Source organism: Phocoena phocoena, chromosome 2, assembly GCF_963924675.1.
Source record: "Phocoena phocoena chromosome 2, mPhoPho1.1, whole genome shotgun sequence".
NCBI lineage: Eukaryota > Metazoa > Chordata > Mammalia > Artiodactyla > Phocoenidae > Phocoena > Phocoena phocoena.
This window is the reverse complement of record NC_089220.1, coordinates 219,097-231,225: the sequence shown is the minus strand read 5'-3', so window position 1 is coordinate 231,225 and position 12,129 is coordinate 219,097. Positions and strand designations below refer to the sequence as shown.

The 12,129-nt window shown below is 52.1% G+C and overlaps 1 protein-coding gene across 2 annotated transcripts in view; it reads left to right on the top strand.

Annotated features, from left to right (window-relative positions):
* Window positions 1-12,129, top strand: part of PACS2 (phosphofurin acidic cluster sorting protein 2) — a 58,867-nt gene that overhangs the window by 21,107 nt on the left and 25,631 nt on the right. For both annotated transcript variants that reach the window (XM_065870972.1, XM_065870971.1), the window contains exon 2: window positions 10,729-10,816. In XM_065870972.1, the coding sequence (XP_065727044.1) occupies window positions 10,729-10,816 (88 nt within the window). The remainder of the gene's footprint in view (window positions 1-10,728; window positions 10,817-12,129) is intronic.

The window sequence follows — 12,129 nt, the reverse complement described above, 5'->3', positions numbered from 1 at the left end:
AGGCTTTGTGCTCTTTGCAGCCTCGTCTCCCCACCCCACCCCACCACCTGGAACCCAGGCTCCGAAGCTGGGTGGGCTGAGGTCTTTCTTCTGGGGCTGGGCGCAGGTGCTGGCCAGGTTTCCTGGGGCAGCATCGGGGAGCGGGGCCTTGGGGGACCCTCAGCTCCCTCCACTGCGTGGCTATTGGGGGGGGGCTGGGCAGACTGGCCCCCACCCCAGCCCCTGGGGGGCATTAATCGTGAGACCTTCCTGTCAGTGGGAATGCCCTGCGGGCCTGTGTATAAAAATATCTGCAAAACCAGCTTTCCGTGAACTTTCTGAAATGTCGCTTGTTTCGTCACTCACAGAATCCGGGAGTGTTGGGATATGGGGGCTCCTCACCCCCCCAGCACGCCTCCCCTGACCTCGGTGTCCCGGCATAGCCTGACCCCACGGCAGAGCCCGTGCCCCTGCTCTCCCGGGTAGTGTGTGCTCAGGTGGTCCTTGCTGAATGACACCCCCCCCCGCCCCCGGGGAGGCCCCTGCTGCCCCTGCTCTCCCGTTCCCAGGGTGCTCTGCTCATCTTCCTGTCCCCGGCCCCCATGCCAGCCTTCCGTCCCAGGGCCTGTGTCCATTCAGCCCTGGCCCTGACCCCATGCTCCGTGTGACCCCTGCCCTCCAGGGCCCAGGCCCAGTACCCCGTGCTGCCAGGTCCCCCGAAGAGTCTCCCTCTTCAGGTCAACCCCAGGGAGGATGTGGCCAACGCCCCCCCAGGGTGCCATCTCCCCGCTCCCTTCCTCTTCTCTCCCTCGTTGCCCCACCACCCTGCTGGCACCGCCCTTTTCCTCCAGACTCTGTCCAGCACCTTGGCCGGCCGAGGACCAGCCCCGGGAGGCCTGCCCACCTTGTGGGCAGGGGCCCACTGACCTGAGAGCACACAGAAGCCCCAGCCCCAGGTGTCACCCGGTGGGACAGAGACCGGGCAGCGTGGGCCCGGACCCACCTCCTGGGACCCACCTGGTGGCGGGAGGTGGCTCTGAGGGGGCCGCAGCTGCCTTCAGCCGGATCACAGCCCAGCCTGGGTGTCTAGTTGCCCTGGGCTGTGGGCGGCGCCGCAGCTCTGCTGACCCTCACAGCCGACTTACGCGGGCACGCCTCGGTCTCTGCTTTGCAAGTGCGCGGTTGTCCCTGGGTCCCTCAATCCTGTAGGCCCAACTCTTCCCGCACAGCAAGAACCAAAGACCCTGAGGACTGAAGTGTGTGTCAGGGCCCCTCTCACACCCACTCGGGGGCATTCCCTTCCCAAGGGCAGAGGCATCTTTCACACCCATCTTTAAGGTGATGCCCCAGTCATAGCGGCTCCTCCCCCCACCGAGGATGACCTGTGGCTGGACATCCTAGTGAGATGCTGCAGGAAGGGGCGGGCACTCACACAAAGGGAGACCAGCTGCTTTGAAGAGGCCACCAAACATGGAAAGACAGAGTAGAGACAGTTCTTTGCTGTGCGTGCGCATGGGCAAACGAAGGAAGGGGAAATCCACAGGTGGGATCCATCTGGACGGAGAGGGACCTGGGCCAGGGCGGAGCCAGGGAGGTGCCCGGGGGTGGCTGGGGGGCCTCAGAAGCACGTCTGTGGGGGGCTTGTGACACCGGGGCACTAGGTGGGGGCTTGGGACCACTCTCCCTGGGGTTAGGGAAGCCCGGAGTGGCAGGGAGGCTGCCCCTGTGAGGAGGATCGTGGGCCGCCACGTGCTGTCAGAAACCCACGTTGCTGTCGTGCGTGGGTGTCGATTCTGAACGCTGAGACGCCTCTTTAAGTGCAAGTGTTAGAGAATGAGAGACCGAGCCTTCAATCACAGCGTCATCTGACTCAAGTTATGTAAAGAACAGGGCAAATCTTAGAAAAAAATAGAAGAATGGAGGTAACAAAGCGAGCGTAATGAAATAAGAAAACAATATGAAATATTAACAAAAGCCAGAGTCAACGGCTTGGAAAGACTAATAACGTAGCAAACTTTGGCAAAAGTGATCAAAAGAGAAAGCACACATACGCAATCTGGAATGAAGTGACAAAGTCGAAGAACGCTAAACAACGTTGTCAATAAATATGAAAAATAAGTATGATGCTTTTCTAGAAAAAATATGAATTACTTAGTAATTGACTTAGTAAAATAGAAAATGTGTACAGACCAGTTACATCAAAACCTCCTCTCTTCCCCAAAGCGCACCAGATGGTTTTATTTGTGAATTTTACCAAATGTTCAAGAAATAAACACTCTCATATGACGTGTTCCAGAGACTGAAAAGATGTTTAAAGAGAGGCAAAGCTGTCAATTTCACGAGGGCAGGAGAGGCAGCACAAGGGTAGGGTTGACCTCGTGGACATAGACGTGAAAATCCTAAAGAAAATGTTGACCCCCCCAAAAAAATCCCTACAAGGTATAAAATTGCGAAAGCATTTCATGAAGTAGGAATTATCTCAAGAGTGTGTGGGTGATTTACTTAACAGTAGACTATTTATTATTTTTATTACATTCAGAGTGAAAGAGAAAAATCATACGATCTATCCAGAAAAAACATTTGATGAAATTTAAGAGACATTCTTAGGGATATAGAAATAAACAGGAACTTTAACCTTTTATAGGGCACCTACTAAAAATCTACAGACCTTCACTATCCAGTGTATTAGCCTACATTTGGCTATTGATCAATCCATTTATCCATTAAAATGTATGATCCACTTCTGCAGTAGCACCAGCCATATTCCAACTGCTGGCTGCTGGTTACCCCGTTAGAGAGTGCAGCTATAGAACACTTCCATCACTGCAGAAAGGTTACCGGACTTCGCTGCCGTACACACATCATCCTTAAACGCTAGAAATATTACCTCTAAAACCAAGAAGAAAGGTAACTGCTGTTATCCTTGAGGCACTGGGCAGTGCAGCAAGACGTGAAAAGTAGATAGGAATGGGTTGAAAGAAACACAACTACCATTTGCAGATGGCATTGTTGTTCAAATGGACAATACAAGAGAGCATACAAGCTGCTAGAACCAGTGACGGTTCTGGAAGGTTGACTGATACAGGATCAGCACACAGAATCAATAGTGTTGAAACACCTGCAGTGTTTCAATTTGAAAATAAGAAAAAGAGTGTTATTCAGAAAAGCAGCTAGTAGCTTGTCTAGGAATCAATTGGCCAAAGGGCATTAATGACTTTCGCCAGAGAACCGGTTAACCACTTACTCAAGGACGTAAAACACCTGAGTAAGGAGGTGCTGAGGCTCCGTGACGACCTAAAGATGTCACTTCTCCCTAAATGCCATGCAGTTTTGTAAAATTCCACGAAGCAATTGAACTTGGCAAGCAAATTATGAAGTTTATATGAAACAGACAAGCAACTTTAAAGAAAAATGAAGTATGCTTGTGTTTAGGGAGTGTTTTCCTTAGCAGATGCATGTTTATTTAAATAAGCTGTACTGATGAAAACAATATGCAGTTGTCAGAAGTACGGACAGATTGACCTGTGGGACATAGAGCAGGACACAGAAACACACAAATGCAGCACACTTCAGAAACAGCCTTCTTCATCCGTAAGGAAGGGAGGTACTCTTTCAGAATTGATTGGGGGACAGGTGGGCATCCACATGGAAAATAATAAAATCAGGTCCCTACCTCACACCATACACAGAACAGCTCCACATAGATTAATGACCTCAGTGAAACGAGAAAAAAAATTGGGAGGAGGGGTGTGAAATTAATGACTATATTATCCAACAAGCATAAATCATAAAACATTTAATTAAATAAACATTGTCTGGAAACCCACTCATGTGACAGCCTGCAGCTAGGAGATGATAGATGTGATGTACATAGGCCAATGGTTACACCTAGAATAAAGGAAGAATCCCAAGACAGTGAGGAAATGCCAGTGCAATAGAAAAATGGGCAAAGGTTGTGGACAGGCAGGCCACGGAATCGCTCACGGCCAACAAGCACCCGAGAAGTTGCGCAGCCTCCCTGGAGGTCAGGGCGATACCAGATAAAACCACCGTGAGATCCCCCAAATCTAGTGATTCTGTTCCTTTGGGGGGTTGAGTGCTAGGGGCTGAATTGTGTCCCGCCCCCGCCAAGTTCACGCTGTGACTCCCTGACTCTCCCAGTGCGTCGGCATGTGACTGTATTTGGAGAGAGGTATTCAAAGAGGCGATTAGCTTAAAACGAGGCCGTAGGGCAGGTCCTTCTCCACTATGACTAGTGTCCTTAAAATGAGGGAGATCTAGACGCACAGAGAGACGCCGGGGTGGGGGTGGGGGGGCGTGCACAGAGTGGAGGCCGTGAGGGGCGGCCATCTGCCAGCCAGGGAGAGAGGCCCAAACAGATCCTTCTCTTTTTTTTTTTTTTTTTTTTTTTTTTTTTTTTGCGGTACGCGGGCCTCTCACTGCTGTGGCCTCTCCCGTTGCGGAGCACAGGCTCCGGACGCGCAGGCTCAGCGGCCATGGCTCACGGGCCTAGCCACTCCACGGCACGTGGGATCTTCCCACACCGGGGCGTGAACCCTCATCCCCTGCATCGGCAGGCGTACTCTCAACCACTGCGCCACCAGGGAAGCCCCAGATCCTTCTCTTACGACCAGAGGAAACCAGCCCTGCAGGCACCCCGATCCCGGACCTCCAGCCTCCAGACCGTGAGAAACAAATGCTGTTGTCTAAGCCGCCCTGTCTGGTATTCGTTATGGCTGCCCCAGGACACCAACACCCCCTGGGCCAGCAGGAGTGCATATTAACCCCACAGCTTGGGGGAACGGTTTAACAAAGCCCCCGGACAGGTTGTGAGTGTGTGGAGCTGACCCAGTAACCCCACTTGGGCAGAAGGTGCCCGCGCAGCCCTGTGAAGATGGGGCCAGAGCGTGTAGTGTCGGATCACTGGAGCAGCCTGAACAGCCATCACGGGGAGGTGGAGAAGCCATGTGCTCGTACAGAGAGGAAGTACACAGCGGGCATGGGGAGTGCACACTAGTGACGTGCCCACGGCTCTCAAAAAGAAATGAGAGGTGGGGAGAGAAGGGCAAGTTGCAATAGCACACTCGGGGTGGTGTTAGCCTGTGACTTGAGAAACAGAACGACGCACGCTGACGCGTACATGCAAATTTAGTGAAAATGGGACGTGCCTGGCCATCCAGAGCACAGCCGATGTCTCTGTGACAGGGAGTCAGAAAGGCAGAGCCACCTGAAGGTGCTGATTCCTGCCTCGTGTACAGCACAGAGTTAGGGGTCCAGGGCTGGCTGAGCCCTCTGCCGTCCCGAGCGTGTGGCTTCTACTTCTGGGTCCAAGGTGGCTGCCTAGGTCCTGCCATTGCATCTAGGGGGAAGGCAGCGAGCAAGGGCTTGCCACCCAGAACGTGATCACACGGCCTCTGCTCGGGTTCCGCCGCCCCAGCCGCTCAGTGGCCGTGCCCAGCTGCCCCAGACAGGACTGGGGTCTCTGGCCAGGAGGCAGGCGCCCAGCTAACATGGGGGAGGCCTGTTGTCAAGGGAGGACGGGGACACCGGAGTTGGGGGACGGCTGGCAGTATCCTGGGAGGAGACCCCTCCTCCAGATGGTGGTTCCTTCGGAGGGAGGGGGTGGTGAGCAGCGCACACAATGGGTTTCTGTGGTCGTGGGTGCCTTATTTCTCTGAAGAGGTCTGCAGCTGGCATGGAGAACATTTGTTAGCGCTTGGTGGTGGGTATGTGGGTTTTGTGGCATCACGCTTTGTAACTTTTCTCTGTTTTAGAAGACAGACCAGAACGCTGCCTCTCTGGGTTAGGTGTGGAGCTTGGCTTTTTCCTCTCTCCTGCTCGGAGCAGACAGTCCGAGGAAAGAGCACACTGGCTGTGAGCGAGGCCCCCTCCCGTGGAAAGACTGGGTTTTCACCTGCTGATGGGGTGGAGTTTTATAGGGACTGTGTGTCACTGCGGAACCTAGTGCCGTGCGGGGCGTCTGCATGCGTGTGCACGTGGCGGGGCTCGGTCCTCTAGTCCCCCAGCAGCACTCCCTGGGGTGGATGGCCTGGTGGCTTTGAGGGACGTCTGGGTTTCCAGTTTGGGGCGAATGTGAACTCAGCTGCTGTGAATGTTCGTGTCCGAGCCTTTGGGTGGATTCCCAGGAGTGGGGCTGGGGGTCCTGGGAGCTGATGCCCCACCTGCGGGGTCACGGCCCCCCTCTCCGCCGGCTCGCCAGCACTGGGCCTTTGGATCATGTTTCCGCCTTTGTAATCGGTGTGTGGTATCTAGCTCTGGCTTTAATTTGCATTTCCCTAATAGCTAATAATGTTGAGCATCTTTTCATGTGCTTATTTACTGCCCATATGTCTTTTTTGGTGAAGAGTCTGTTGAAATCTTTTGCCCGTTTTTATTGGGTTGTTTATTTTCATATTATTGAGATTTGAGAGTTCTTTATATGCTCTGGATAAAATCCTTTGTTGAATATGTGATTTGCAAATATTTTCTCCCACTCTTAGCTTGTCTTCTCATTTTCTTTATAGTGTTTTTCGCAGAGCAGAGTTTTAAATTTTGATGACATCCAATTTATCAGACTTTCTTTTTCTATTCTGTCGATCTGTGCGCCTTTCCTTTGTCAACAGCACTGTCTTGATGACTGTTGGTTTATAGCAAGTCTTGATGTCAGTGAGAGGTGCCCAGCTTACTTGGTTCTCCTTTTTCAAAGTCATTATTTTTTTCTATCGAAGTGTAGTTCATTTACAATATTATATTAGTTTCAGCATAGTGACTCAATAGGTTTCACAGGTTATACTCCATTTAAAGTGACTGTGAATAGTGGCTATATTCTCTGTGCTGTACAATACATCCTTGTAGCTTATTTATTTTATACCTGGTAGTTTGTACCTCATTCCCCTATACCTATCTCTCCCCTCCCGCCTTCCCTCTCCCCACTGGTAACCACTCGTTCTCTATATTTGAGTCTGTTTCTGCTATATGCATTTATTTATTTTATTTTTTAGATTCCACATATAAGTGATAGAGTATCTTGTCTTTCTCTGCCTGACTTATTTCTAGGTCCACCCATGTTGTAAATGGCAGGATTTCATTCTTTTTTATGGCCGAGTAATATTCCATTATATATACACATATATATGTACATGCACATATACATACATACATACATACCATGTCTTCTTTACCCTCCATCTCTGAATGGACACCTAGATTGCTTCTGTGCCTTGGCAATTGTAAACAGTGCTGCTGTGAAAATTGGGGTGTGTGTATCTTTTCAAATTAGTACTTTTGTCTCTAACCGATATATGCCCAGGAGTGGAATTGCTGGGTTATTTGGTAACTCTGTTTTTAGTTTTTTGAGGAACCTCCATACTGTTTTCCTTAGTGGGCTTCACCAATTTACATTCCCACCAACAGTGTACGAGGGTTCCCTTTTCTCCACATCCTCTCCGGCATTTGTTACCTGTAGACTTATTTTTTTTTCTTTCTTTTTGCGGTACGCGGGCCTCTCCCTGTCGTGGCCTCTCCCGTTGCGGAGCACAGGCTCCGGACGCGCAGGCTCAGTGGCCATGGCTCACGGGCCCAGCCGCTCCGCGGCATGTGGGATCTTCCTGGACCGGGGCACGAACCCATGTCCCCTGCATCGGCAGGCGGACTCTCAACCACTGCGCCACCAGGGAAGCCCTGTAGGCTTTTTTTGATGATGGCCATTCTGACAGGTGTGAGGTAGTTTTGATTTGCATTTCTCTAATGATTAGTGATGTTGAGCATCTTTTCATGTGTCTTTTGGCCATCTGTATGTATTCTTTGGAAAAATATCTATTCAGGTCTTCTGCTCATTTTTTAATCAGGTTGGTTGTTTTTTCAATATTAAGTGGTATGAGCTGTTTATATATTTTGGAGATTAACCCCTTATTGGTCATATCATTTGCAAATCGTTTCTCGCGTTCCGTACGTAGATTGTCTTTTCGTTTTGTCAGTGGTTGCCTTTGCTGGGCAAAAGCTTTTACGTTTACTTCGGTCCCATTTGTTTATTTTTGCCTTTTTCCTAAGTTACTATGATTTTTCTAGTTCCTTTGCCTTTCCATATAAACTTAAAAGTCAGCTTACTAATAACTACAGAAAAGTCTTGCTGGGGTTTCATTGGAATTGCATTAAGTCTGTAGATCTAGTTTGGGGAGAACGAGTGTCCACGAGCCTGGCGCATCTCTGACCCCTTGTGATAGCAGTGGGGAGCTTCTAGCATGCAGATCGTGCATTTATTTTATGAGATTTAGGTATTTCCTTTTTGTAAATGGAAGGCTTTTTAAACACTGACTTCAGTTGTTCATTCCTAGTATATAGAAACGTGGTTGCCTTTCATATGTTGAACTGATGTCCTTCAATCTTGCTAAGCTCATTAGTTCTTGGAGCCCGTTTTCACATTCTCCTACATTCCTTGGGACGTTCTACATAATGATTGTGTTGTCTGAAAATAAGAAGAGCTTTATTCTGTCCTTTCCTATCCTTCTGCCTTTTGTTCCCTTCTCTTGCCCTCTTTCCCTGGGCAGGCCTTCAGTGCCCACTGAATTGCAGTGGTGAAAGGGTGCGGCTTTGCCTCGTTCCTGATCTTAGGGGACAGTATTCTCTCTCGCACCATCCAGCGTGATGTCCGCTGGGGACCTTTGGACGTGCTCTTAATCAGGTTGAGGGGATTCCCATCTATTCTTCATTCACTGAGAGTTTTTAATCATGATTGGATATTGAATTTGTCAGAAGTTTTTCTGAATTGATTGAGATTTTATGGTTTTTCATATTTAGTCTGGTAATGTGTATCACATTGATTTCAAATGTTGAACCAACCTTGCATTCCTGGAACAGACCCCCTTTGGTTATGGTGTATTATCCGTTGTTCCTTTTTTATATGTCTGGATTCAGTTTGCTAATATTTTGTTGAAGATTTTTACACGTGTGTTCAGAAAGGAACTGGTCTGTAGTTTCCTTTTTCGTACTGTTTTTGTCTGATGTTGGTGCTGGTATCAGGGTATTTGCTAACCTCATAAGATGATTTGGGAAGTATTCTTTCCTCTTCTGTTTTCTGGAAACTGTTTTGTAGAATTGGTGTTATTTCTTCTGTTACTGTCTGGTTGAACTCACCCGGGGTTTTCTTTTTCGGAAGCGCTTAACTATTAATCCAGCTTCTTTAATAGATCAGGCTGTTGTTCGTCCTGGTGGGTTTGGGCAGCTTGTAGCTTCCAGGGGTTTGGTACATGATCTCAGTTCTCAGATTTGTGCGCACTGAGTTATCTGTAGTATCCCTAATCGTGTTGTTCCATGTCTGTGAGCTCTGTAGTGATGTTCCTTCTTTGATTCCTGATACGGGTCATTTTTGCCTTCTCTCTCTCTCTCCTTCTTCCTTTGTGTGGCTGGAGTTTTTGTCAATTGTATTACTCTTCCCAAAGAACCAGAATTTGGTTTTATTTTTTCTAATCGTTTCTTTATCTTCAATTTCATTGTTCTGCTTTTATCCTCATTTCCTGCCTTCTCACTTTGGGTTTAATTTGCGCTTTTCCTGGTGTCTTAAGGTAAAGCTTAGATTGTATAGTTGAGAATGTCTTTCTTTTCTAATATAAGCATTTAATGCTGTGAATTCTCCTCTCAGTACTGCTTTAGCTGCATTCCACAATTCTTGACATGTTGTTTTTCACTTTCATTCCACACAAAATATGTCTAATGTCCTTCCGGGCTTCCTCTTTGTCCTGTTGGTGATTTAGCGGGGTGTGGTTGAATTTCCCAAGTAGCTGGTGTTTTCCAGCTGTCCTTCTATTGCTGATTTCTAGCTAACTCCATTTTCGTCAGAGAACATGCTTTATGTGATTCTGGTTCTTTTAGTTTGTGCTTGTGAAGCATTGTTTTATGGCCCAGGATGTGGTCTGTCCTGGTGAACGTGAACTGCTTTCATCCGTCTCCTTCTCTAGCTTTTTCCCTGGCCCTGCAGAGTCAGAGCAGCCCCCATGGTAGAGGGACTGAGCTGTGAGAGTGGCCCCGCCATGAGGGGTCCTGCTGGGCTCCCCTGCTTCACTGCTATGTGTCAGGGACTGTCGGGGACGCACTGTGTCTGTCTGTCTCCAACCTGCAGCAGTCAAATAAGGGGCATCCCCTGCCTGGGAAGCCCTGGTGTCTGTCTCCTGGCCCCTCTGGGCTCAGTGGAGGGCAGATGACGGTCTCCAGGGAGACAGGCTGAGGTGAAGCCCAGCTGAGGTGGGTGGGGCCTGTGGGATGGGTGGGACCATGTGGGTGGGCAGGACCCTGGAGAGGAGGGGGGCGGGGCCTCAAATGGACCCTGAGGGCAGGGTCCCTGGGAGGCCTGTGCTCTGGCAGCTGGGAGTGGGGTTCCCAAGCACTGGTACCTTGGTCCCTGGGGGCTTCCGGGGTTTGTGGTCTCAGGTTTCCTGCCTGCCCGCCCGTGGACCCACCCAGGCCACCTTCACCAGAGGGAGACCCTCTGCGGAGGGGTGCTTGGTCCAACAGCCTGGGGGTGCTGATGGGTGCCCCCTACGTGCAGGGACCCCGAAGATGGCTCCCAGCCTGGCCGGGCCTGGGCAAGGGCTCCTGGGATACGTGAGGGCCAGTCTCCGTGAGTGACCGAGGTGCTGGGGTCAGAGAGCCCGCGGTCCAGCGGAGGCTGGGGCTGCTGCGGTCTGGGGCCTTCCTGGACCATGAGGAGGCGTCGGAGTGCACGGTCACTGCTGAGCCCATCTGTGCCCTTTGCAGGTTGTGCAGCCTGACCTTGAAGAAGCTGGTGGTCTTCAAGGAGCTGGAGAAGGAGCTCATCTCGGTGGTGATTGCTGTCAAGATGCAGGTGAGGGTCTGCCTGTGTCACTGGCCTAGGGCCACGAGGATGCCTGTGTTGCCCAGGAGATGAGAGGGGCACAGCTGCACCAGCAGCTGGACCCTTGCCTGTGCAGGAGGCCCCACCCTCCCGGGCACAGCGAAGGGCAGGCCACCAGGGTCCCGGGATGAGGGGGAAAGCAGGTGTGCTGAGCTCACCTGCAGACGGGCCCCAGGCAGAAGCTGGGACAAACCCTCCCTGCTCCCCGCTCACCCCCCCGCACTGCGTGCCCCTCGCCCGCCAGCCGTCCACCCGGGCCCAGCCTGGCTGTGCTCACCTCTCGCTCCCAGGCCATAATACTCCATGTCCCTTGGGCCTCACAGGTCCTTCTTTCTGCCTTTGGACAAGTGTCGGTGTTTCAGGGGGACCCAGCTGCCCCAGCGCTCAGCGCCCCCTTCCCTAGCAGCCCTGGAGGAGGGCCCCATTAGCCGTGCGAGCTGCCTTTTGGTGGCCCCGGAGGTGGGACGTGGGTCTCGGGCCCGGGCTGTGCCTCGGCAGGGCCCTCCCTCCCCCCGCACTGCTCACACGTGGCTTTATGTGGCAGCTCCTGGGAGTGGGGTGCCCTGGGTTCAGCCCCTCGGCTGGGGCCCAGTGGGTATGGAGGCCTGTCCTGTTAGGACCCCCAGACCGTCGGCACCACACAGGGCGGGAGTCCTGCTTCTCCCCCAGCCCCAGGCTGCTGGAGCCCAAGCTTGCGGCTGGCGTGGGTGCTCTGGACCTGGCCTGTGGCTCCTCGTGAGGCTCACCAGGGCCTCCTGGCCGGACCTCCAGGAGCAGCTCGTGGGCCTCGGGGCCAGGCTTTCCTCCAAACCGGGAGCTCAGGTTGGAGCCCAGCAGGCGTGAGGCCCGCCCTTCCCGGTCATTTGCCGTCCCCAGAAAAGCAGTACACTGTGGAACAAAGACCCGAAGAAGTGCTCTTCCCCACCGACGGGGCTGCCGCTCTCAGCGTCAAGCAGGCTGTGCCCGGCTGCAGACCTGGGACGTGGGAAGATGCCCGCATGAGAACCAGCCCCGCCGGCCGTGCTCTGGGCCCCCTGGCTCGGGAGGGGTCGATGGCACTCCGGGCCCTCAGAACAAGCTGGTTTACCCATCCCTGGCCTCTGAAACCAGCACTGTTGACTCTGACGCGACCGGCGCACCTGCGCTCTGGCCCCGTTCCTCCGGCTGCCCGTCTCTGCGGTCCTGCCCCGGACCCCGTCATTATCGAGAACTCAGCGTCTGGTCAGGGTCCCAAGCCCCTTGGAGCCCCCCGCTCCTCCAGCTTGCCCGAGTGCCCCCGTCGC